The sequence below is a fragment of the Athene cunicularia genome (assembly GCF_003259725.1).
Source record: "Athene cunicularia isolate RWA chromosome 10 unlocalized genomic scaffold, athCun1 chr10_part1, whole genome shotgun sequence".
NCBI lineage: Eukaryota > Metazoa > Chordata > Aves > Strigiformes > Strigidae > Athene > Athene cunicularia.
In genome coordinates this window covers 6204679-6231202 of record NW_020799112.1, presented here as the reverse complement: position 1 = coordinate 6231202, position 26524 = coordinate 6204679, and the positions used below count along the sequence as shown (strand labels likewise).

Here is a 26524-nt window from a genome sequence, read left to right as displayed (position 1 = left end):
TATGTGCAGGCCTGGGTATACTTACACACACACACTTTTCAATGCATTTCTGGAATTAAAGAAATTTGATACATGGCAGTAAATGGTGAATGAAGTTGTACTACCATGATCACTAAGTCTACAATAAGCTCTACCTTGCAGTAATTAATGACACTGGAGGTACACTTGAACCATATCAACCAGCATTTCGTACTTCCCCCATGTGGTTTACAGTGTAGTACAAAAGTCATGATACAACAGCCAGTAACAGCCAAAATAGTGCACGTTTTCTAGAAACAGACAAAAAAAGATAAGCTTCTTGGTAGTTTTTCTACTCTTGCAACACCAAAATGGCATTAACAGTATCTTGGTTTAAATGATGAACAGAAACTAAAATTTGAAAATGTGTACATATACATATACACACACACATATATATACACACTTGTATGTCAGTATTCTGTACACAGAAGTTAAAGATACGTACTCACACCCCAGAATTGCTTTTGAAAGTTATTAAAAGATGTCCAGAGCAGTCTCTACTGACTATTGATAAGGCAACTGTGCAGACATTTAGTACCTGTCTTTCGAAAGTAAATTAAGAAAATTAAGATGTTTAACTTAAGAGGAAGAAACAACATCCAACTTAAGAGGAAGAAACAACATCCACAGGCACGCATGCACACACACAGAGACACACACACAGAGACACACACAGTAGTTGTTCAGTCTCCTCAGAAGGCAAGGCCCCTGCCGTCACAAGGAAGCAGAACCCTGTCGACATTTCTAGGGAAATGTGGGGGGCTCCCCTCCCTCCCTCCCTGCAGGAGGTGTCCCCATTTCTCCCCCCTCTGCTTATCGCCATCTCCACCTCTGCTTGCCTAACTTCCCTTTCTGAATGGTGTAAAATTTCTTTTTAAGCCTATTTGGCAAATAGATATTTAGACAGGTTTCGTTTATTATAAAGGCATATTATTTTTAACCCCCTCCCATACTATATATATATAAAACACAAAGACCATCTGCAGCATCTGTACACATCTTAGAACTGAAATGTAAAAATGTCTGAAATCTTATAAAAGACAATCCTGTTTAAATATAGTACCCATTTTTTTCCCCAAAAGGGTACTAGCCAAAACATTTTTTTTTTATTCCACCAGCTGCCTGTGTGGACTAATTATTTACACATTTTTGGTACCTTTAAACCAAAAAGAGATACTTTTAAGGAAAAAAAAAAAAGAGACACCATAGTTTTAACTGTAATTTTAAAAAGAAAAAAAATTGGTACCAAAAGACACTAAGCACACAGGTTGAGGTCTTTTATGTCAAGTATCAGACCAGGGAAAGCTGTAAGCTAATGGGGGAAAAAAAAAAAAAATAATCACAAAAGCAAACTAATACAAACATTTGAATAATAAATTGAAGAAGTTAGATAACTGCTCCAGCAAGCTTGTAAATAAACACAACTAGTTTGTGGACCATTTAACATGCTCAGACCATCTTGCAGCATAATTAGGCAATTGAGGTGAATACACGTTTTCTCCTCACAAACAGTTGACCAGAACCAATCTGGCATTTTGTCCTAACACGCATGTGCGTGGCTGCATGCAGATGCACACGTGCACATGCACGCACACACTCAGCTTCTTTGCATAAAAACAGGTTTCTGGGGGGTTGGTTAGTTAAAAAGGAAGTCTACCCCCCCACCCCATGAGCTCACCTTTACAATGAAACTGCCCCCTTATCCCCACCAAACCGAAGACCGTGTGAGAAGGCGGCATAGCCAGTGCCCCCCAACAGCTCTGCAGGTCAGGTAGCTTCTAGCCCGGGGAAATATGGTGCTGTGTGCACCACGCTTCTCTGACACAAGCGCCTGTAAGGCCACTCCAGATGCATATTCTCTGAAATAAACACTTGAGCAATCTTAGATATCCAAAACGCACACTGTGATTTAGGCTGTGCTGAAGACCAGTTTGGTTTTAGAAACAAATGAAGAGCTCGCAATTCTATCCCTCCCTGCCTTTTTTAAAAAAAACCTGTGTATTGTCCTCATACAGCTGCCCCCCTGATAACTGAGAATAGCTTCTAGCCTCCCACACGAGGCCTTCGGTGCCTGACTTTGTGAGTCAGCACCTGAAAAGCAGCGCAGGGTTGGTTCGATACCGTTTGTGTTTCACACAGCCATCAGTCAATACAAAATGCAGCCTCGCTGTTAAGTGAAGGTAGTCAACAGAAGCCTTAACCTATGAGAGTGACACATTACTATTCCTCCACCCTCCCAGTATACTTTTTTCTCCCTATGAAACTTGAGGCTCTTTCTGGCATAGCATCTGGGGAGAGGTATCATTTAAAAGGTTTTAGAGCAAAGAGGAGGCTGCTGCATTAAGCCGAGGGAGCCTGTTGGGTTTCATTCCCTCAAGCAGTGGTTGTCCATTGCCCTGTCCATCTGGACATGCAGTACGCAGAAAGAAGGCACCACGAACCTCTCTCCTCCCAGCACCTGCCTACAAGTGACAACAGCACTAGCACCCCCACGGATTTGGCCACCTCGAGCATGTCCTCCTTTCTGGGACCAGCAGCGCTTCAGTATGAATTCTGCTGAGAGCTCCTTCATCCTACAACAGGAAGAAGAGAGGGCTGGCAGGGATCAGGATCCATGCAGGGATATAATGCTGAGTATCTGAGGTGCTTACATGAAAGAGTGAGGCTCTCGTGAGACCTACAAACAAGATTAACCTTAAAGAGGAAAAACTTGCCATCTCTTGAGTAGGCAGCCTGTTATTTCCAGAAATGGAGTGGGGGAGGCAGGTGTTGGAACAAGAACTTACCATAACAGTCTGTTATAAGAAGTTGAGAGGTCAGCTGCATTAGAGTAACCTTGCTACTGTTTCCTCCCAATTAAAGGCACTTCTAAAGCTACTACATTACTAAATCTACAGTAAATGTTTTAAGGTTAACAGTGCATCGTCCTGAAGTTGATTCCTATAGTCTAAATTCAAGCTAATGACAAGGAGCATAAATCTGACTAATTGTTAATGAATACATTTTGGGGAGAGAAAGAGAAGGGACCCCCCCACCCCCCCCTCCATGGATACACACTGCATTAACACAGATGTAAAGTGATCAAGTCACAGAACATTAGTATGTATGTATGTATGCATAAGTATTCTTCCTAAAAAGGCAATCTGGTAAAATAGTTTGTTCCCAGATTTCAGCTGTCGGCCTGTGTCCACTGCACCTAACTCCTAAATCAAACCTGCCAAGCTGTTTTGACACAAGTCACTTTAGTCACTATCTGGGAAAAAAGATATTTCAAGCAGAACCCTCATTAATGACCACAGCAAGCCTTTCAATTAGCTAATGAAATGCTCCATCGCATATAATGAGCCAAACCACAAAAACACAGAAGGGATTAGGGACCAGAAGTTCTAGCAGATGAGAACTACTAAAGACAAAATTGTGCGATTTGAAGGATCACTCGCTTTGCTTTTAAATATTTGTGCAAAACTTACGTAATGTTTGTATATAAAAACTATTACAGCTTTCAATACCTCCTTTAGCAGTGTTAACTTAGAAAAGACAAAATGATATGCTGTGTTCTCCCCAAACCTTTAAGCCATCGCATCATCTTAATCTTCATTTGCAAGTGTCTCAGTGGACAGCCAGATTTTGGCACCACTTAAAAATTTACTTAAAGGTGTTCCCAGAATGCTCCGTCTGCACAGGTTCCCTACAGGAGAAAATGGGAATGAGGAGGAGAGAAAGTCTGGGGCCCCAGAAGTGTCATTTAAACTATTTGCTCTGAAGTACATCCTGCTTTGATCCAGTTCCGAGCAGTTGCCTTGCAAAGAAGAGTTGCTTTTGTACTGCCGAAGATTCCGGTTTAACATGTCTACTTCATCTGCCAGCAAAGAAACTTTATGGAAAGCAGTGATGAAGCCACCGTGGTTAATCTGGGCCTCGGGAACCCACCGGAAGTAGCAGAGTTTCCACAGTTTTATTTGTGTTCCAGAGATATGGGGTAGAATTACGCCGTGCAAATCAACGGGCTTTGCAAACCAGTCTCTGAAGTACTGCTCCATACTGTTGCTCTGACTCTCCGATTGCTGTAGAAAGTCTGGTTTCAGTTTTAGTATCAGAGAGTTTCTTCTTGGAAGGAACTCTTGCTCACTGATGATTCCATTTTTTAGTGCTGGGGGGACACCTCGCAATGTGGAGCTGTAGTTTTTCTATAGAAAATAAATACCAGTAATTTTCTGGGTTTATGAAATAAATAGCAGAAGAGCAGATTTCCCTGAGCTGCTAGGATGCATCATCCAGAGAAATGACGTGACCTTTAAACAGTTCTGAGCTTATGAGATGCCACTACAGGGCTCAGAGGGCAAACTGTGACTACCTGTGGCCTTTAAAAAGAAATACGTATGTTTTCTAGAATCTAAAACAATGAATGATTGAATTAATCAGTATTCACTGAAAAAACTGACAACCCTGGGGAAAAGAAGTGGCATCTCATCACTTTTTCATAAGTGAACAAATGCAAATGTTGGCAGCGAGCTCAGTCATATCAGAAAATGCCCTGGAACACAAAGCTTAACAGTGCACATTTTTACTTCTACAGAAAATAATTTCTTCAGGCTGGGAAGCTAAGAGAATTAATGCTCCTATTGCTAAACTGAGGGTGTAAAACACTATATGACTGTAAATTTTTAAGCATTAACACCTTATGTTTAAGCACAGAAACAGTCCATTCACAGACAGACATCACTATAGTTACCTTTGAGCGTTTGAAAGTTTTCACTGCTCCATTTTGTACACATGGCGCGCTCTTGCCAATATACAAAGGGTTGTGGAAGAGCAGGCGATCCCTGCTTGTAAACTGAAGAGACCAGTCCCAAACACAAGGAAATTTGAGGCCTTTCTCATCACCCAGCTGAATATTTTTGCTTATGGCAAATTCCTGCAAGAAGTTAACATTCAGGCATATTAAAAATCAAAGAGAACAGACTTATTCACAAATCTTAATTGTAAACCAGTGCATAACTATTGGGCAAAGAAGAGCAGGGATATAATTTAGAGGTGGCTGCGGACCAAAGCAACTGAGCAGCAAGACTGTCTGCTGCTGGAGAAAACAGCTACCCTCTTTTTTCATTTGTGCAACGCAGAGGCAGGACTACTGCTCACTTAGCAAAAATTACTTTTCAATTATATAGTGAATTTGTTAAACACCCCAAAGGGTTATTCTGAGAATACACTGATGGTCCCTCAATGCTCTACTTCCTTTTAAGGTAGCCACCTACAACTTTAAAGGGAAAATATTTAACAATTAAGTAAGCTTTACTTCATCAGTCATCAGAAGTTTTCTACACACAGTTCTGAGAAGCTCCAGTTTTCCAAAACAAATTTTAAGTGTTCAGTTTTTTAAATACCTTCATTGTGCATTACTATTTGAACTTTACACAGACTTTCCCAACTTTTTCAACTATTTAAACAATTATGTCAAGAGATTACAAAATTTGCCTGAAGTGTGAAATACTATTTATTGCCTGTCATTCTACTTCATCAGTTTTGGATATAAATCTGTTTCCTAGAGGAGTACAAGTAAGAATGTACAATAACAATGCTTTTCTAGAAAAAAAAGAAAATTAAATTAACAGACTTTCTTCCTGAATAGTTAGTTATTGTCTATGCAAAGATCACCTGAAAGGACATTCTGATCATATTCATCTGGGGAGCTGAATATTTTGCCCCAAACGGAGTGTGACATTTTGAAAAACACAAAGGAATACCATTTAGCTGAGATGCTGTTATTTCCAGAAGGGCATGCTGAAGTCTCCTATTTGAAAAGTAGGTGCAACACTTCATACTCACAGTGCTTTCCTTTACTCGCTGATGAGGACAATTGAAAAGGAAAGTGCCAAACAATGAGATACGTGCACTGTCGTACAATATAGTCAGGTACATTTCAGAAAACTCGAAGGCTGCTGGGTATTGTTCTAGCAGCTGCCAAACACAGTCAAGAAACATCAAGAACAAAGGAGACTGAGAAAAGAAACAGAATTATTAGATTGAATATAAGCTTTTCCCAAGTCATACCAATTTCTTTGCAGTTAGTGCTCCATCAGGGTATTTAGCTACACCTCTGGTACATTCCTCAACAGGGTAAAGTCTTTAGAGTATTTTATGCAACTGGAATACCCTGTATTTCTGTTTAGCCACTTTCACAAGAAATTATGTCAGGTGGCTCTCTCAGCATTACCTTTCCACAGCCTTCCCTCACGGTAAGAAGCCAGTCAGTTCTTTCCTGGGCTCTCTTCATACTGATGTAGCTACAAAAATGCTTTCTGCCATCTTGTATGTCCCTCAAATTCTAGATTAGTGATTGTATGAGCCTTCCTCACTACCTGGTCTTATTTTCACAATGTATATACTTCCTTCTTGTTTGAAATTACAGGAGAGCTTATGATTCAGCCATGTTACCTTCTCACTACACTGTCTAGCTCTTCCCACAGTGGCACACAAATGGCAAAAGTATAAAGAATCATTTATCAGAAGCTTTAGAAATATAGGGTCAAAATATCTGCTTTCTCATCATTTCGCCCTTGGCATTTCTCTTCCTTTAGCCCTTCAGGCATCTTCTCTGCTTAGTGCTCAGTGTCCTTGGTTTACCTGCTGGCTCTGCTCTCCGGGGATCTTGCTTTCTACTGCTCTTGAGCATTGTCCCTGACAAAGACTGCTAACCTAGGGTTCTCTATTTTTCCAACTGCAATTACAAGTGTCTCCTTTGCAATGAAGAGGCTAAATAAGATTAGCTGGAAAGACTGAAAATCAAGCACTGTGCTACCCTCTATTAATCTGTTTGGCAGCTGTGTATCAGTTCATAAAGCTGCTGTGCTTCTCTATCAGCTCAATACTTCGAAAAGTACTGCATATTGATGGGACTTTGCATTCAAAAGAACAGGGATGAAAATGGATACCCCTGGTAAAACAACCTACCAACCCACCCCCTCCAAAACCACCTCTAATCTCCTTTCATTTAATTTTAAATGTGGGCTGTGCTACCATTTATAACAGTGGGACCTTTTCATACATTAACACTGAAGCAACATAAAAACCCAGCAACATTTGATTTGCACCTGATGTTTCACTGATCTTCACATGGCTACAGGGGGTGAAGAAAATGTGTCTATCCTGGACAAAGACTCATTTTCTTTGACACTAGTTTCATAAGATTTGAAAGTATTAAAATACATTTTTACTTTTAGATTTCTGTGTGAATAAATATTCAGGCTGGTATTAATCAGATACTGTTATCACATACAAATACAATTAATTTTTACCTCTTTGTCAGATCTCTTTAAGTGGTTACACCTATCTAAAAACTGATATCCCGCCATGACCCATTCCTTCTGTATTAAGCTTTGAAATCCAACAATTGTTCGAAAATAGGGATCCAGCATGACTTGAATGAGAGAAGCAGCAAGACAGCTCAGGTCCCGTCCCTCTTCCTCTGTGAATAACACACCAAGAATGTATGAAATATGTACAGTATACATGCACATATACAGAATTAGATCTCAAAGAGCAAAAAGTGGCAACTACGTCTACTGTTCTGCTTTGAATTTCTTTTAAAACATGCTTTTTGCTGCTGTAATTGTTCTCATAGTTTCAAAAAAACCTAAGAGAATAAAACAACCTTTTTTTTTTTTTTTAAACTGAGACTCATACTATAGAAAAGGTTCCTGCAGTATGCAGCACAACAACACATTCATCAAGAACAAAATACCCATCCAAACAGCTGGTATTTAAACCAACATGTAATGAGAAGGAGAGTGTTCATTTTGCTGAAAATTTTCATCATATTTCCCACCCTGAAGCAGTTTTAGGAAGGCCATTGTACAAGGAGAGTGAGATATACCAGCTGAACGGGTCTTGTAAAAATTACAGAAATTACAACATTACTGTTCTCAAAATGAACAAGTTTTTCAGTGTCTTTTTTTCCTGGAATATCTGTCTGCACTTTACACAACAGCAGCCACTGTTAGTGAAATACTTTTGTATATAGAACCTTTGACTAAAACTGATATTGCTTATGCAAGGAATATTAGCCCAATTAACACAGCACAAAAGTTCACCCTAAAATTTATTCTGATAAAGTCAGAATAAAACCCACAAAGACTCAAAGTGGAATATTTCTTTGATGCTATGGACTACACTACAGTTCAGCTAGGTAACAAAATTGTTTTCCTTTCTAGCTCCTCAAATGCCTAAAATATTTTGAAGTGATGGGTTTTATGTACAAGATTAAAAGTTTATCTAAATAAGTTTATCTGTATTATTATACTAATGCTAAGAATTGTTGTATGGTTGTATTACCTTGTAGAATTACAGAAACATGCTTACACTCCATCATATATACAAGCTCAGCAGAATGCTTAAGAAACGATCTAGACAGGAACAGGAAAATAAAGTGATACAACAGTTAATGTAACTGGTTCACGCTCTAGAAGAAAAAATATTTGGGATATCTATATTTACCTAACTCATATTAAAATAGAGAATCCTTCAACTGATTCACTGCTTATTTATACTGGTGAAAGTTTTTCACATCTCATTAATTATCATTTTACTAATGGTACACACCTAATATACTCTAACCAGTGAGTATTTTCCAGTGAGGATAGCCACTTCTCTTCAGTTTCTTCAAAAGGCTCTGCAACAATGAAAGTAATTACATTGCAGAACAACTTCAAGTAAATATTCCTGTTAGCCAGATCTATCAGAATTTGTTGGATTTCAAGAAAATAACCACTATGAAAGGACAGTCCAGTCCAACATACCATTAACACAGAGCTGTTTGAGTTTGATATGTGCAGCCTGGATTTCCTGGATGTTCGGGAGACACTTGTCCAGATCAGATTTGTAAACGTCACTTCTCAGGGGATGGCTTCGAGTTATTGCATTACAAATCCTAAGTAAGAAAAAGAAACAGACATTTCATTATTGGCAAGGACAGAAACAGTCTTTCAAGAAAAATGACAGTCTTTACTGCAAACAACTAAAGCCACATAAAACGTGCACCTTATTTAAAAAAAAAGTTTAATACTTTATATTCATATATATTTATATTGCTCTTGCCACAAAGCTATTGACTAGTTACAAAACAAAAAAACGGAAATGCTGGATCATTAAAACAACCTGTTTGGGAAATGAAAATCTGAGGCTGACTTACAGTTAAATAGCTCTATTTAATTTTTAGTTTTCCAGATTTTTAGAACTTATCTACACTAAATAAACAGAACATATATGAAGCTTATAAAGCCAGGAAATCAGGGTTTCAAATAAAACTCTGAGCTCCAGCCTAACACACATAATCCAGGTGTTTGTACTACTACAAAAAGTCACCTTACAAATTAAACCAAAGAACAAAACATACCAAGCTAGTAAACTACTTATGTGAGGCCCTAAATGCTTTCAACTTTCATCAAGGACAGTGAATGACAAATATTTCACAGAAATACTGTGTGCATTGTGGCACTAAATCTATAGAACGTATTTCCCAATGCCATTAATAAATTAAATAGTTTTGTCTCTCAGAAGCAGGTAAGAAAATCTCCACCAAAAAGTTGTATTACAGTAACATCGATAGAAAAGATTAATTGTGATCCTTTTAACTGACCGAGTCTGATCCTTGCCATCTGAATGACTAGCCACCTAAAAAATTAGCATCCCTTAAAATCTGAAAATTATTCAGTATTCAAAACTGAAGTAGACCTTGAATAGGAGCTGTACCAGCACTATAGTCAGAGAACAGTTTCTCAAAAGCTGTTGCACTGCAACCTTATGAAGCAAGTATGCTCTCAATTACAAACTGCTGCTGTATGTTGCACATAGTCACCACTTGTGTTATCCTGCATGTCTAATAAAACATAAAAAATCATTTACCTTTGATCAATTCTTCTTTGTTGCAACACGTCTTTAATGTTGGCCATTCTTACAAGGGCACTCCCGTTAGGGTGATTCCAGGACCATAACTAAAATGGGAAAAAAACCACAAAAGAAACAATAATGAAGGTTAACATTATTCTACAGAATTTTTTTTCTTAATGTTACACACAAAGATATGTATGCCAGTTAACATTGTTTTAAGACTAATATTGTACAATGATCAAGAACAGTAACAGAATAAAGACTACACTTACTGGCATTCGTCTCCCAATAAAAGAGTAGGAGTATAGCTTAAGGTCTTGATCTGCTAAGGAAGATGGAACCACAAAATATTCTGGAAGGCTTGGGGAAAAAAAATATGATACAAAAGGTTACTTTTCCCTATATATTTTACCAGCTTTCCTCTTGTTGCAGTGTTGTCTTACCAACTCTGTTAAACTATAGTGCACCAGCCCCTAAAACTGCAGTGCTAACTGCTTGTCCTGTATGCATGATCGTACGAACCACTGGTACAACTGAGATGTATTTGTTTAGAAACGTGCATGTTTCAGAGGGAGGTACAAATGCACGAAAGCAACAGATGCCAAAATATTACATATTTTTTCATTACAGCATTTGCAGGATTTTTCAACTGAGGGCCTCTCCAGCAAGTGGCACATTTAAGAGGTGAAGTGCAGAGTCAGGTAGGATGGAGGCTTTGGTAGAGGAGACAGGAAAAAACAGTACAATAGCCTTGTTTTTGTCTACTTGTGTTGTAAGAGAAACTTACCAAGTAGATATCATATAACCTTCATTGACTGAACAAACTCTCCACTCTGATGCACCTGTCCTTTTGATTTCTCTATCCCAATCAGAGTAAGTTTCAAACAAAGGCGTCTGCTGACCACTGGCACTGCCGATGCCACCACCACCACCTCCTGGGTCTATTCCATTCACCTTCTTTGCTAGGAAAAGAACATTCATCAATGCACATTTTAAAAAAAAAGAGAAAAAAACCCCAAACCCTTCATCTTCCTGATTACAAGAATGAGCCACTACCATCAGGACTAACCCTCCCTATTTTTGTATTACCACAGATCAGTGATTTAATGACAGCTTCACGATATGTGAAGATGTAAATGTATTTTTTCCTGCAATTTCAACAGAGAAGCAACAGAAAATTGGTATGTTGTGCTGCTTAACAGAAAGCAAGACATACTAATACTCAGGAATAAATGTTATCTCAGGATTTCTCACGATTTCTCTCTTCAACAAGTCAAAGTTAGCAATGTTTTAAAAACATGAACCCTTTATAGGCTACCCTTTAATTAGGTCCCTTATGAAGAAAGGAAAATGAAAATTATATCATTCCAAAAGCTTTAAATGACTGCTGGATTAACAGCAGATAAAATAAATTGAAGGTCAGGTTAAAAAAATATATATACATTTTTTATAGAGAGATTTTTACATCCACACATAAAGATGACCTTTTGTGGCTAGGGACCAAGAAGATTATATAGTCTGTTACTAATATGGAAGGATCTTCTTTGCTGGTTATTGTTTAGGTGCCAAGGAGGCAGTCAGCTGTGTCAAAGACGACTACATTTTGTTTCTTGACGCTTGGAGATACATTTTTAGATGGAAGTGAAATAAACTGAGACTCGACCCTATTACCTCCTCCATGCAAGCTCCTAGCTTTACAGGAGTCTGTAAAGATGTGCCTGCCCAAACAAAGCAGAATATAGCGTTATGGCTCTACTGTCATATCAGTGACTGTGTAGTTTCTACTTTCTGCATCTATCAACTTCATTCTTGCACTAGTACTCAGATTGCTTCTGTTTTTCAGAAGAAAACTGGCCTAAAATCAGAATGAAGTAGTTGTTCAGTGTATACAGAGAAATATGATAGTTAACAAAAAATGTTATTGTTTTACTGTTCAATGGCAGGATATATAATTATCATGTACAGCCTGAGAAAAAATGATGTACATACAGAGCAGAGCAATGGAGGCTCTTTATGTTCCTCAAGAAGCACAAAGAGAGTATCTCAACTTTTATTTTACCAGGACTATGAGGAATAGAGTCATAAAACACAGTGCTGGAATTAAAAGTGCAAAGCCAGAGTTCTATGCTAAAAACACCAGGGTTCACAACAACAAAAAAACCCAACCCAAAGCAGAGTATTTCAGACTCTTTTCTCCAGCAACTGTAGCACAGGAGAACAACTGTCTTTTGGCATTCTGGTCTGCTGCTCCAGAGGAACAATGTTTTTTACCCACCTTATGTAATTCTTCCACTAGGTGTTTTTCAATAAAGCAAATGGTATTTTAAGTACAGAGTAAAGGCAACTTTGTGACAGACTAACGTTTTGTTCACACTCCACTTCAACATTTTATTGTAATTTTATCTCCAAAGTGGCTTCATCCCTACTACTTTATAAGACTAAAGTACCTGGGTCTTAATGAGCGCCCAAGTTTTATCAGGTAAGAAATTGTATGTGTAATTATGTGTGCAATATAATCACATGCACACTTATTCTTGTGCATGCACAGGGCAGTCATGTAGGCACCTGAATGAAACACATGCATTTTTGTGCAAATTTGAAGGCCTGAGCTCATAATTCCACAACATTCAAATTTTGTTAACAGGCAGATCAGTGGTTTCTAGTGCCAGCTGCTGAGTAAATATTTCAGTACCACAGAACTACATCAATGGCACTTTATTTGGAGGCTTGTTATGCTAGAACTGATGGTTTTCAGCTGTGTATTGGCTGGGGAACACTAAGCAGTGACCGCACAGCATTACACTAGAAATCAAGTTCCAAAGGCATCTTTTTTAGGCTTACCTAACTGACAAGGTTCAGTTGGAGATTGGCCTTGAGCAGAGAGGGTGTGCTCCAGCTCAGCAGGGGTGGTGGAGGTTTTGAGTGGTAAGAACTGCCTAGTAAGCCTCTAGGAAAGAAGGTATGGAGTCCCAAGTTGCACAAATCCTCCTGCAATACCACCAGAAGAGAAACTTATTCCCAAGAGAAGGGCAGGTGAACAAGCCTGCCTGATGGGAGATTAGCTAGGTACCTAGAGTACCAATATAGACATACAATAGGAGGATCGAAGCGTGAATTGAGAAATATGAGTATTCATGCTGACATAAGTGCTGACATAGGTAGCTTGGGTTTGTTTCAGACAGAAAAGACATTTCCTTCAATTTGGTTGTTAATGTCTATCACAATGAGTGACTTATAAACCAAAGTAAGAGGTTGGGTGCAGGACAAGCCAATTTTATTATCCCTGGAGAAAGCCTCAAATGCTTTTTGCCACTGCTTCTAGACAGAAGTCTTGCTAAAATTACATATTATGAAATAGGAAAAAAAAAATCAAAATATTTTCATGCTCACCTGGATTATGATATATTTCTCCAACATACTCAAATGCAAAGAGAAGCTGAAGATCTGTTGGCTGAGAATAATGAGCTATTGCAAGGCACACCTAAGAAAGAATAATTTGTTACTGTTATTTATAGCTGCAAAACTTATTGCCCTTAATTATGACAGTATAAACTATGCAGAGCAAAAGTTAAAAATCAGTCTTCTGATGTTTTAATTCTGTATTTTAAACCTATTTATCACGAGACCATTACTGTAATCATACTAGATGAGTTCATGACCATCTATCAAGAGTGATTAACTGGTAAGGGTGGACTAAGTTTTAGCAAGAAAAGTCAGCCAGCATGAAGCATCCCTAAACATGATTCTCTGTCAACAGAGACAAGCAAGGACTTGGAGCTACTGTGATGTGCTTGCCCATCTGCATACAGAAGGAGAACAGAAAAGAAAAAAGCACAACACACTAGTGGTGAGCATAGTACAGCAAAGTCTCATTTGTAACTGGTCTTTTGAGAAATAATTTTTTCTTCAAATAAAGAGTACTTATCAACAAAGCACAAGGACATAAGAATGGCCATACTAAGTGTGTTCAAAAGGTCCAACCTAGCGCTGTGTTCCTGCTATGGCCAGCAATCAATCCTTAGAGAAGAGGATAAAAAGAGAAAGCATATAGTAAAATTTTACCAAGATATTTTCCAACACTTCAACAGGTTCTTGAAGTGTGTTTTCCCTTTATAAAAGTCCTCTCGGTTCTTCTCTAAAGTATCATATTTAACCAAAAGTTTGTATCAAGTTAAGTTTTCATTATCTTTTCCACTAGTTCACCCCATATAGGCAGGAGGCTTGCCAGTCTATGCTACCCAAAACTCAACCTTCAAAAATTTTTGCTCTTAGAAGGGAAAACAAAAAGTCGCTCTGAAGACTTCCAGGATGTATATGTCAATCTTGCATCTCATTAAGTTATATTGCAAAATTATGAAGGGCATTGATGAATATAAATCAAATGCAAACTGTTCGGCAATAAAGAGCTTTTTCCCCAAGTTACTTGGAAATAAGTAATTCAGAGTGGGAGATGTTTTCCTCATGTTAGTCACTTGTAGCTTGTCAGCTGAATGGCAGACCAAAGATTCTCCATCAATCTCCAATTTCAATAAAAAGTGAGGTTTTAGAGTAGGTCCTTTTGTCAAGTGTGTGGGATCTACAGTTAATTATACATGCAAGTAATCACCCCCTTCCCAGTACCCAGCTGATCCTGAGAACTGAAACATCAGCCAGGGTAGCAAGATGTCATCTTCATTAAATTTCAGCCTAACCCTTGTAGGTTCTGTCCCAGATGACTATTTCATTCACCAAAGAAATACATCCATAACTTCTAGATGCCTGCAGGTATAAAGCAAGCTCCAACACTGTATCTGACAAGCTGATGCATTAACCAAGTTTAACCAGGCTGAGTCACAAGCCCTGCCCTGGGAAGGGAAACTCAGCAGAGATTTAAAGTAACAGTGATGCCTCCTCAGAACAGCAGAGATTAACCTGGTGCACAAGGAAGAGTCTTGGCCCAGTCTTCACATTCTTTGCAACAGTCTAAGGACCAGCATCACATAAGAAACTAGTTTTCTACCCATATAAATTGTTCATTTTGGTAGGACCCTAAGATTATTAAAATTAAGAGTGAAGGACATGGTTTAAGATTAGATACTAGACTTCAAATACAGTCAAGCTGTGCTAGCTTTTGCCTCTTTAAATGTGGATATTCACTAATAAATACAGAAGATTTGACAAAAAAACCCTAGTGTCTATAAGAATCAAATTCATGAAGTAAAAAGCCTCTGAAGTAGAGACTGGCACTGTTATTCTCCAAACTTCAGGACTGGATTTGGAGTCTTTACCTTTGCCTTCTTCCCTCAGTATTTGCTTCTCCATTTTACTAAAATGTACCTGCCTTACCTCTAGAGAGAATACTTAATGAAAAGGAGGTTATGAAACACAAAACTCTACACTATATGTTCAGATACAGAAATTCCATATGACAAAGTTTTTAATTAGGGACAAAGACACAGTATAAATTGATATTCTTACTTCCTAAAATTGTTCCTTTCCATTTTCTTCCTTCCCTTCAACTCTCTCTGACATTTTACAGTTGGCAACATGCTGACCCAAGTTAACTCCGCTTAGCAGTTTTGGATATTAGTTTTGAAAAACATCCTGTGCATCGAATAAGTTGTTTTCTGTTACTGAAGGTAAGTTTTCTTATGGTCATATACATAAAAAGATTTGCATGACACACAACTGAACAAATACTACTACTGGCAGCATGGTGCCAAAGGAAAGAAACTTGAATTCTGCATGGGGAAAATTATTGTAGTTTTACTCACTTGTGTACAACATATATGGCATTATGGAACCTTCGCCATATTTTTATTTACTTTGGCTTTTGATGGGGACATTTCTTACTATTTATAAAACCAGTAATGACTATAGACTAACTTGAGTTGAAAATGGTTTTTCACAAACATTCTCCAACAAAAAAATTCCTATCAAGTCTTAGAAAAACAGTTGCTTTAACTTTTCTCCCCGCACTTCCAGTTCTACAATGAAACTGCAAAAGAAAATAGAGGATGGAACATTCCAGGGAGGTGGGGGGTGAGGGGGATGTGTGGAACAGGACCCTCTAAAAGGCCCAAACAGTAAAAGATTCACTAGGAAATAGTCTAGCATGACTTTTCAAATGAACTAGTATAAGTTTATTTCCAGGATTTGGTAAAACTTAATAACTGCAATGATTAACTGGAAGCCATGCACATTTTATTAAATCTTGTTATTTAAATGTATAAATCAAAGCTGAAGAAGCCAGCTATTCGATAATACTTGGCCTCTTCTAACAGACTATTTTTGCCTTTCACTCACAATGAAACAAAACGGAAAACTGTATATCCACAAAACACATTTTGATTTCCATTTTTCTATGTAACTTTTTGCTACACTAACTGATATTAACAGAGCTACTCATCTTCATTCATGGGAGTGAAAGATGAAAGCCTTTCACTAACTGTTCTACTCTCAAGGCTTGAGGATGAACTGCAATACATTAAATGTCATTACACTGCCAAATAACACAGTAGAAATACAGTAAAACCCATTTTTAGCGCTGAAATCTCTGTTATTTACTTGCCGCATTTGAGAAAGAGACTATGTGTGCGCTGTGTTACAAGGGGTAAAATTGGTGGGGGGAGATGGTAAGCATATGAGGCCACAGCTGTGCTTTTGAACCCAGCAGCTGAGAAACGCTCACAGGCATTCCACAATATAGACATAACTCACAATACCAGGTATTGCATGGGTGCAACAATACACCTGTAGATTACAATACAGGTTCAGGACCTCTATTGCTGTTATTAAAATGTAGTATATTTACCTATTACTGTCTTCCCTTTTACATTTTAGATAAATTCCACTCATATATACACTAAACAAGTATTAAAGACAATCATTTTCAGTTTATTCCTCACTAAATCCATATAGTAGTTTTATTGTCTGAAAGTTTCAAAAGACAACCACATTCCACAGATCTCAGCAGATTATCACCATAACTAGAAAGCTCTTAAATTGGAAGACAAACATGTTTTACAGGAAATGTTCTCATATCAAACTGAAAAATGTTTGGTATTCTTGCCAATTTACAATTGTATAAAGCTGAAGATATTTAGGCTCAGTCAAATAACAAGAGAATAGGCTGCTTGTTGGAAAGTTCATTTATTAAAAGCAGTAAACACAATGGCTGTAATTATTTCATAGTACAAAGGCCATTTCCCTATGTCAGTGTCCTCTGTTCAACCCTTATCTGAGAAAAATTAATAATACTTTTCAGGGCAAGCCCTCCTCTTTTTCAACAGAAATTTTACCAAGGACAAGACCTTCAAAATATTGCTACTGCTCTTGGAAAAGTTTTGAACAGTCACATTTAACATGTGCTAGGTTAGTATAGCCCTGCATTCCACCTCCTTCCCTAAGTCAGGCTACCCATCATGAAGTCACTGGAAGGATATTCTCCTTTCCTACTGCAATTCCTAGTAAGACACCTGTAGTAGAAAGTCATGCAACTAGGATCAGCTCAAGTCCCACAGACAGAATTTGTTAATATTCCTAGGCGCAAAGTATTCTTGGGAAAATAAGATTTCAGGTAACAGGACTTTCAGCCCCACCCATCATGCATGTTCTCCTAGCTGCTAAGCTATCAATTGTCTAATTGAGAACTACTTTTTTTCTTCCCCCCTTCTATAAGAATTCCAATACCAGCTATACAGAATACTTAATTTGGTTTGAGTACAACTCATCTTCACAAGAGGAAACAATACAAGGATTTCAGAAGGTGAAGTAGCTTTTTATATATCTGAATCCTTGTTAAGAATGCATTTGAATTCTAAGTACAGGTTTCCTAAGCCTTAAAAGGAATATTAACATACATATTTAAAAATATATTTACTTTTAAAAATATCTTTAGATAAGTTTACTTCTGAAAAAAGTTTTCTTCACCCCCTCCAATCCCTCTCCAAAGACCACAACGATAATAGTATTTTCTCATGCATGTACAGTGTCTTGAGATATTTTATGTACCAATTTTGTGATTTGTATAAACAATTAGAACAAGTTAATACAGAAGTTGGGAGGAAGGGGAAGGCAGGAAGACATTAGAAAGGGTCAGAATCATTTGTTCAAAACTGAGTTTCATATCATTCTTCATAACAGTTAGGAAAATGTTCCGCTCCATTCCAAGTGTTATGACGTGTGAGAAGGCTAGTTCTGATTGCACAGGAAACAAGATTTGAGATAAATAATTTTCCTTCTGTTTTCATTAAGCATGTGTTTCTGAAACTGCTCTCATACTGATTTAAATAGGTTCCCTGAAGGAAAAGAACTGAGGGAGTTCCAGAAGAGAAAGGGACTGAGAAAATGGAGATATATTTAGGAAACAGGAGATTATAGGGTGTGTGCCATTCCGGTGCACTGCCAAGATTCATATGCGTGGTGAGGCAACACACTATTCATCATCTAACAGTTGTAAGATCTAAAGCCTCACCTTTTCATACATTTTCATTTCTTTGCCTAATGTCACATACTGTAGTGGCTAGAAATTAGCAGGAGTTTTCAGTTTGACTGTCTGTTGTGATTTTTGGAACAAAGTAATTCCTTTTCTTTTAAGAAATGTGAAATGCTTCTTCTTTCCCACTGCCTAACTTAAGACTTCCCCAACTTGCTTACCCTTGCTTCTCCATCCTCCACTTCCTCCCACACCCATCTGGATTTCCTTCCTTTGGAGACTCTATAGCTTTATTTTAGAGACAAAACAGAATTGAACTACTAAATAGTGATGAGTGTGAGTTTCCATTCCCTCTATATATCTATTATCTATTATCCCTCTATTATTCCCTCTATTATCCCTCTATTAACTCTTGTCTCCCAAATATCCATTAATAAAAGTGAGGAGGAAAATATTTACTTGACTGGTTAATATTGAGACAGTATTTTATTAGCATGTATCAGCTGCAACTGATGTTGAAGGTATTTTTTCTAATAGAACTGATTTTAAAGCTTCTCAGTAATTTACCCCAAAATAAACTAATTCACCTCAAAATCCAATGTGTTCCTGCAATTTGTTTCTGCTTAAAGGTAGATTAGGTAAACTCTGAAAGTTCTACCAGTATTACCCACACATCATGTCTGTAGTAATCAAGTCAGACTGTCCACATCTGAAGCTTGACTGCTTTCACACTTGAAGCCTTTTCTCCCACACTTACTACCAAGACGACACTCAATACTCTCTATTCTAGTAAGGCAGCTTAATTAGTAAGGGTTATTCTCACTTATGCCCTGTTCAAATATAGGTACTTTCTTAGGAACAGATTAAATTCTCTTTTCCAACACCAATTTACATAACTGAATGTTGATGAGTATTTCCATTACTTTCAAGGAACTATGCATAAATCAAATTACTTAAACATATAAAGTTAGCATGTGTTCCCCTTGTAACTATTCCATCTATTTAAAGTTCATTTTTAAATAGTAATTATCAAGTGTGTTGTTTTTATTTCTTTAACTGTTGCTCTACACAGAATATTTGCTAGCATTTGGCAACAGGTTAGAGTTCGTACTGCCATAGTTGAAGTGTATATTTTCGTAGGTAGGTATTTCATTTTGACCTACCAGTGTTTTATTCACAGAATGATATTCCTCTGTATACCAAAGTGACATTTAGTTACAAATCTCCCTGCTCTGATTTGTGTAGCTGACTATTTATGTAAAATTTGCTAAAAGATGCTATTTAGAAAGCACTAACATGCAGGTCTCTTGCTTTACAGAGCAGAGATTGTAACGCTAACTGTAACATCGCTTTCCCTTCTGCTTATTTTAAACACAAGTGGAAAAAAAAAAACCCTTATTCAGAAACAATTCAGTCAAATACTTCAGACATGATTTTCATTATAGCCTGCACAATCACTGTTTCCAACAGAAACTGAGTTCCGCAGTTTCTCAACACGAGGCACCCTAGAAAACTTTCATAAAACATGTAACTACAATTTAGTCAGTTAATTTTTTTACTCAGGAAATCTTCATATCTAGCTCCAAAATGAGCATAAGCAAGTTTGTGAGGAAAAAAATATATCTGAGAATTACTTTGTTTTTTCTCAGAGATGAGTGGAGATTAGACCCCCAGGTCAAAAGAAAAGACAAGAAGCTGGTGAGGGTCCCGTGGTGGGCTACCAAGGCGGCTATGGTCCTGAAGTACATCTTCCGAAGAAATGGGGCTCATTTACCAATAATGAGACTGCAGGAAACCACCACCAGGAAGGTAGTTACAGGTACTCAGTCTTGCCAGATGACATAAGAGGCAGGAGCCAGAAACTCATCTTGCGACACTCCCACTGGATATCAGGAAAAACTTGCAGCACCGAAACAGGTTACCCACAGAGGGACAAGGCTCTCCATCACTGGTGGTTCTAAGATAAAACTGGACAAATCTAAGCCAACCTGATCTAATCCCAGCAGCTCTGAAGAGAAAGGCAGACCAGGTGATCGCCACAGGCCCCTCCCATCCAGCACCTCTGACTACACTCAGTTCTCTACTACAACATTCTCTCAGTCAGAAGACAGTTCTAGCACACTCAGCTGAAGAGAAGAGCAGGAATTCCCTCTTATCAGAACTCAGTTACACTTTAGGTCTCAGTCCTCCCTACAAAAGTTATGCACACACAATTATTTCCAAGTAGACAGCTACCAATATTTTCGTGCACAAATAGCTGGATGTAAATAAATACTAAAGAGGTCTTCCAGAACTATAATGAGGCCGAACCACCTTCTTTTGTTTTTAAACATCATGATAACATTGCTAATATCTATTACTTGAATGGCATAAACAGAAACCAGATAATATCTTTCAAGAGTGTGGTGCTAGCATGCTATTTAAATACCACAAAGAACAAAGTAACTCTATTCAATATGCTCTGTAGACCATTCTAGTTGTGTTGACCAGCATCCCCAAATAATTTACACAAAATCCTGATAGAAGAAACCTGATCAAAGGATCTCATGGTTTAAGACATTTGTATTAATGGTCACAGAATAATGTCATTATGGAAACATTAGATTAACAGAACCTTATCTCCCTTCAGTATAAAAGTGCTTCTGTGATACACCCACACAAAGCTGCAGTAACCTCCTTGATGAGTCAAAACTGCAACAGTAGCAACACAGCTGATTATATGATTTGTGCAAGTTTTCTTCCACTCCTCTAGTGAGAGCATTCTGATACTTGAGAATGGCAGCTGTTACACTTTTAGTCACCAACAGCACTATCTTTACAACCACACATATTCAGATCCTGCTGATTTCTAGAACTAGCTGTTCTTCCTATCAAAAGAAAACATGTCAGATGATGTAATTATAAATGTATAAAGCAAGCGCCTTCATAAAAAGGTTTCTCTTTTTGCTCTTGCATAAGTAAATACAGCACAAAAAGTGTTAATGAGATGCTGAGTTTATGCTCTCTTCCTCACTCCTCCAGGCTAATCACTCTTCTTAGCTGCAACAGCCAATTAGAAACAACTGCTATAATGATACTGCAGTAGACAGGCTGCTCCAGGAAGATTTCAGAGAAGCTGTGAAAGGTGAATTAACTGCAGAAAGATTGCCAAATATGAAAGGTTACAAACAAAGACAGCAAGCACGGAGGAACCTAGAAAAGCAGAGAGGAAGAATGGTCTGCTTCATTACTGGGCTTCTGCCCATGGACCTCTGAGAGGGTAAAAGGTGAAAAAGTGATGAACTGGTTCATCAGTTACTAAAGTTGGTAACTGCAGACTTACGTCTGGGCAGATGGTTCTCGGGACTTACAGGCTTAAGCTCAAACTTTATCCTACTAAGGGGAATTCTTAAGCCCTGTGAGCAAACTGGGTCATTCCTTATGAAACGATTGCTGTGCCATGCCTGGCCATGCAGTGGTGCCATGGAGGTCAGAGGAGCCGTACCTCCACCTATGGGAGCGATCCAGAAGGAAGCTGGTGAACTAACCATCACTGATTGGCGGAAACTGCTCTGGACCTTACCTGATTAAGTAACAGTGTATGCTTTTGTTGAGACTTATGACAAGTGTTAAAACTGGGGAAGGAATGAAATTTCTAGCAATGTACAGACAGAAGTAATTCCTCTTGTCAAGAGGTATACAAGCCTTTTCTAACAAAATGCTGAGAAAGAGCACAGTTTTGTGTAGATTAGACAAACTGATTCCAAGAGCTTGCTGGAGAACTTGCTGTGTGAAGCAAATAAGAAGAGTGTACATAACTTAATACACTTTGGGTACACAAATGGGTAAATTAACCTTATGACTTTCAGAAAATATATCAAAGTTTCAAACAATTTCCATAAAAATATAAATATATGTTGTACAGCTGCAATGCAGTATTCAGATTCCAGTCTTTAAAATATTTGTTTAATAAGTAATTTTTACAAGTACAACAGATATGGTAAGAAACACAGATTTATCTTGCATTAAAAGAAACAGTTAATACATCATGTTAAATATTTACTTAATAATTTTGACTGTAAAAATGTAGATATTCTCCTGTAACAGAATGTGATTAATTTGCAATTCTTCCCCCTCTACTTCTTTATCAAAACATAAAACAAAATGTTCTTATTGGCACAACTGTTGCTACATGTAGTGACTACAAGGCAAGATTTCGTAAGAAGATAGAATACCTTTTTTGCACTTTCGGGACCTGCTTCATCAAAACGAAATCTGACAATACGGAAGTCTTTGCAATAAATTATTAATTCAGTTGGATTAAATTTAAGTTTTTGGTTGGGACCAAGGACCTTCTGCTTCCTCTTGGTGTCATTCACTGTAAAGAAAGGACAAAGTTATTGGACTCTGTTTTGTAAGGATACAACACAAGACTGGCTCAAACAGACAGAGTAATATGCTACCAGCAGTTTTTCATTTAATAGTATATTTCAACTTTTCATTTGAGGTAGAAAATCTAAGGTCCTCCTGTTATCAATCTTCTTTCAAAAAGTGGCTGAATTACTGTTTCCTGTATGCCCAGGTTATTTTTGTCCATCAACAACTTCACAAACAAGAAATTAACACGCAGTATTCCCAAGAGCAATTTTTGCTTCCAGTTAATTGTGCATGGCATAATGCCCTTCTGATGCACAGTAAATAGCACATGCACTGAGTTTTTAGAAGGTTTTTTTTACTTGGATATATAAGAAAGTGCTGGAGTTAAGACTAAACTCCTTATTTCTTAGATAAAACTCAAGAATATAAGTACAGTAAATTGCCAGCTGGTCTAGAACCTGCATAGACAGGCTATGTCTTGGCCTATGTATCTCCTTTTCAAACAGATAAAATTAAGTTGTAAAACGTAAGCATCACGGAAGCCCCAGAGATTTTATTTGTGGTAACTGGGAAAATTGGGGCGTGTAGCTGTAGAGTGATTATATTGACATAGCTGCCTGGTTGCAGATATCTTCTGGGTTAAACTTGAGTACTTCCAGGGAACTCAAGGACACCTCCACCTATTCACCTTCAATATAACAACCATCATCGACCTCTTCTGCAGTATGGGTGAAAAACATCCCCTTAATTCCCATTAGTAAAAGCTTATGGTTCACTAAATTTAGGGTAAACCTGCATAACAGAAGAACAAAGAATAATCTCAAGTGTGTGGCAGGAGCTAAAGAGCTTCAAACCTTGGTGGAAAAGCTAAATAGAAAGGGTTCTTAGAGAACTTCTACCATTCTTCTAATGAAACTGCAAACTTTCATGCTATTTGACAGTTTGGGTAAACATGCACAAAAGAGTAATCTAGAATCCACTAGCCCTCAAGTTTTAAAATAAAAGCTATCTATAGCCCTCTGCCATTTAGGAACACCACTCTTTATGTGACAGAAGACATAATTACTAGAAATTATTCCAAGGTTGGCTGGTTTTTCCCCCCTGTTTATTAGAATTTACTATGAGCATTTGTATGAGACGGTAAAAGAAAATACTGCAACATCCCATTTATCAACATCTCTCCATACAAAACTGGTGTTAACAGATTTGCAATACTGCTACCATTTTGTCACCTCTACCTGGTATTTTTGAAAAGGGGCAACAAATGTGGGCCAGTGCAAGGCCATATGACAGGTCAACAGCACCTCTTCCTTTAAAATATAGAATTTCTTCATAACATTCTCCCTCAGATACACATTAATCTTTTTACAGTAATTATAACCAGCTTCCAGAGTAGAAATGGATTACTGGATAATTTCGGGCACTGAAAACTTTTAAGTAATGATTTAAGTTACCTACAGTCAGAAAATCAAGTATTTAACAGTCCACATCATAATCAAGATTTGAAAAATTATCACTTATATGCAATTCTTCAATTACAAGATGAAAAACATTCTTCTTAAACAGGTTAGCACAAAGTATCCACCGAAACAAAAAATACTTACTTTGAAGAACCCCTTTAAGTTATTTCTTCAGATTAAGATGCCTATTTTTATTTGTAGATTTTTGAGGAACACTAGCTCCTAACTTGCTAAGAATCAGACAAGACTGAAAACACGAGCATTTATGTCAGATATGCCATCTATGTGTAAATTGTGTAAGTGATGAGCTTTTTGGAAGAGATTCAGATGCTCAAATATAAAAAAGTTGCTAACAAAATTTTATACTGCTGTAACAGGGGTCTATCCTAGAACACCTGTTGATTCAGCATTGTACTTAAATTTAAAACCAATATAAAGACCCAACTAAATACATCTCCTGCACAACACCTCATGTTTTAGTCAACTTTTAAGGCTTTTACCCTAATTTTAAATAAACCAAATTCTTCAAATCAGGGAAGATTAATGACATAAAACCTTAAGTGTCAACAGTTCTGCACAACGTAACAAGCAGGTAACAGTTTTGAACTAAATTTAAAGCCCAACATCATACTTAACTATTTTTGACATACCTGTGACAATCTGCTCAATGCATGTTAGTGGGACATCATGTTCACCAAGGAGGAGGTTTTTATAATGGAATTTCTGAAACATATGAACTCATAGCCATTAATTGCAGTTCTGCAGTTCACAACCAGATACACAGAACAACTCTGAAGAAACGATGATAAAAATCAGGCATGCCTAGACTTTTCTGATGTGTACCACCCTTGCCTATTCTCAGGCAATTAGAGGTTGTGGAAACAGCTCTGATGTTGGTGAATGCACACCAAACCATTTAGAAACCTCAGTGGAAATATGCTAAATAACACCACTACTAGCACTGAATTTACTAGCCTCAAAAATTACTGGTAGAAATTCAATGCAATCTGAAGTGTAAAATATATATACATGATATTAAAAAAAAAAAAAAAAAATCGCCAACTACTACTTTAACCATAGAAAGAAAGACTATTAATTCAGCTTTCCAAAATAAGTTTTAACAACTACCTCATGTCAAAAATTAATTTTTTGAAGTAGCATTGGTCAAGCTTGCTAACCATTACTGAACAAACAGCTATCTATTTTCAGAGCTTTATGGACACCTAGTTAATGGAGTGTTTCTTTTAAAAGCTCAAAATGAAAGTGAAAACTCTACTGGAAGTAACACAGATCAACTTGAATTTCTAAACAGTAGCATATGCTGTGCATTTCAAAACCTGAGGTTTTGAACGTCACATGTTGTGGTTTGACAAAGGCTTGCTTTCTTGCCCCCCTTTTCTTGTTGCTTCAACTACTTTGTCCTCTGTCAGTAATGCCAATTAAACCTGGACAAACAAAAGGCTTTGCTGATCTGACACTTGTCTAGTCAAAAGGAACATTTCCAACTACCTTCTTCAAGGAGGAACATGTCTTTATATAATTGCTGCTTTGGCTTTTGTAAAATCACTTCCCAATGAAGCCTCCATCAGAGGTAAATAGAGCTGGCTGTACTTCCATACCAAACTTCCTCTGTTCTGATATTCTCAGTGAAGGGATGGAATAGCAACAGTAAGAATAGGACAGTGGAACCTCATCACTTAGCCTGCTTTGTTTTAGAAGGCATCATATTTATATCATATATGAGACAAATTTACTGTATTCTAATTAAATCCATTCTACCTATCACATTTGTTGTCATGATGTAGTAATGTGAGTAATACAGACCTGTAGTGGCATTGGGTCATCCGTAATAAAGGAAATCTTGAAGTTAGTGCAAACCAATTTGCCCCACAGGTCATATTGACTTGTATCTGTTGCGATGCATTTTCTTACAAAATTTACTTCATTTACCACAATTTCACCTAAAACAGAAACAGCAAAGTGAAAAAGATAAACCTATATAAATCTTGTAGGTAAAACAATTCTAAATCTGTAGTACCAAGAAGTCCCTAACTTTACCTGTTTCAAGTTTTACAACTCCTCTGGATAAATCTGGAGTTTAACTAACACCAGTCCAGGGAGAAAAACACTTTTCCAAACCAGACAATATTGTGGTTTGGGGATTTTTGCTTTTAACTACTGCACAACATACCACTTTCCTTATGCCCAGAGATCAAAAATCTGCAATTCTCCACTATTAAAAATTCATTGGTGTGGACAACACTGTCCTTTAAACAAAGGCAAACATTCATGTACTTCAGCTAGTATTTATTTAAAAAATTGAAATTAGCTGGCTATTGTTAAGTACTTTAGAGAGCTTTATGAAATTCATGAATTCAGAATAGTC

The 26524-nt window shown here is 37.5% G+C and overlaps 1 protein-coding gene across 2 annotated transcripts in view; it reads right to left on the bottom strand.

Moving 5' to 3' along the window:
* Positions 1-1119: 1119 nt before the first annotated feature.
* The window catches only part of MTMR10 (myotubularin related protein 10), a 45668-nt gene continuing 20263 nt past the window's right edge, over positions 1120-26524 (bottom strand). For both annotated transcript variants that reach the window (XM_026855691.1, XM_026855690.1), the window contains 14 exons: positions 25963-26099; positions 24789-24861; positions 22537-22679; positions 13297-13387; positions 10694-10868; positions 10179-10266; positions 9922-10010; positions 8817-8947; positions 8620-8689; positions 8353-8423; positions 7317-7486; positions 5848-6018; positions 4754-4936; positions 1120-4208 (listed from right to left, as the gene is read on the bottom strand). In XM_026855691.1, coding sequence (XP_026711492.1) covers positions 3609-4208; positions 4754-4936; positions 5848-6018; positions 7317-7486; positions 8353-8423; positions 8620-8689; positions 8817-8947; positions 9922-10010; positions 10179-10266; positions 10694-10868; positions 13297-13387; positions 22537-22679; positions 24789-24861; positions 25963-26099 — 2192 coding nt within the window. In that variant the 3' untranslated portion in view covers positions 1120-3608. The remainder of the gene's footprint in view (positions 4209-4753; positions 4937-5847; positions 6019-7316; positions 7487-8352; positions 8424-8619; positions 8690-8816; positions 8948-9921; positions 10011-10178; positions 10267-10693; positions 10869-13296; positions 13388-22536; positions 22680-24788; positions 24862-25962; positions 26100-26524) is intronic.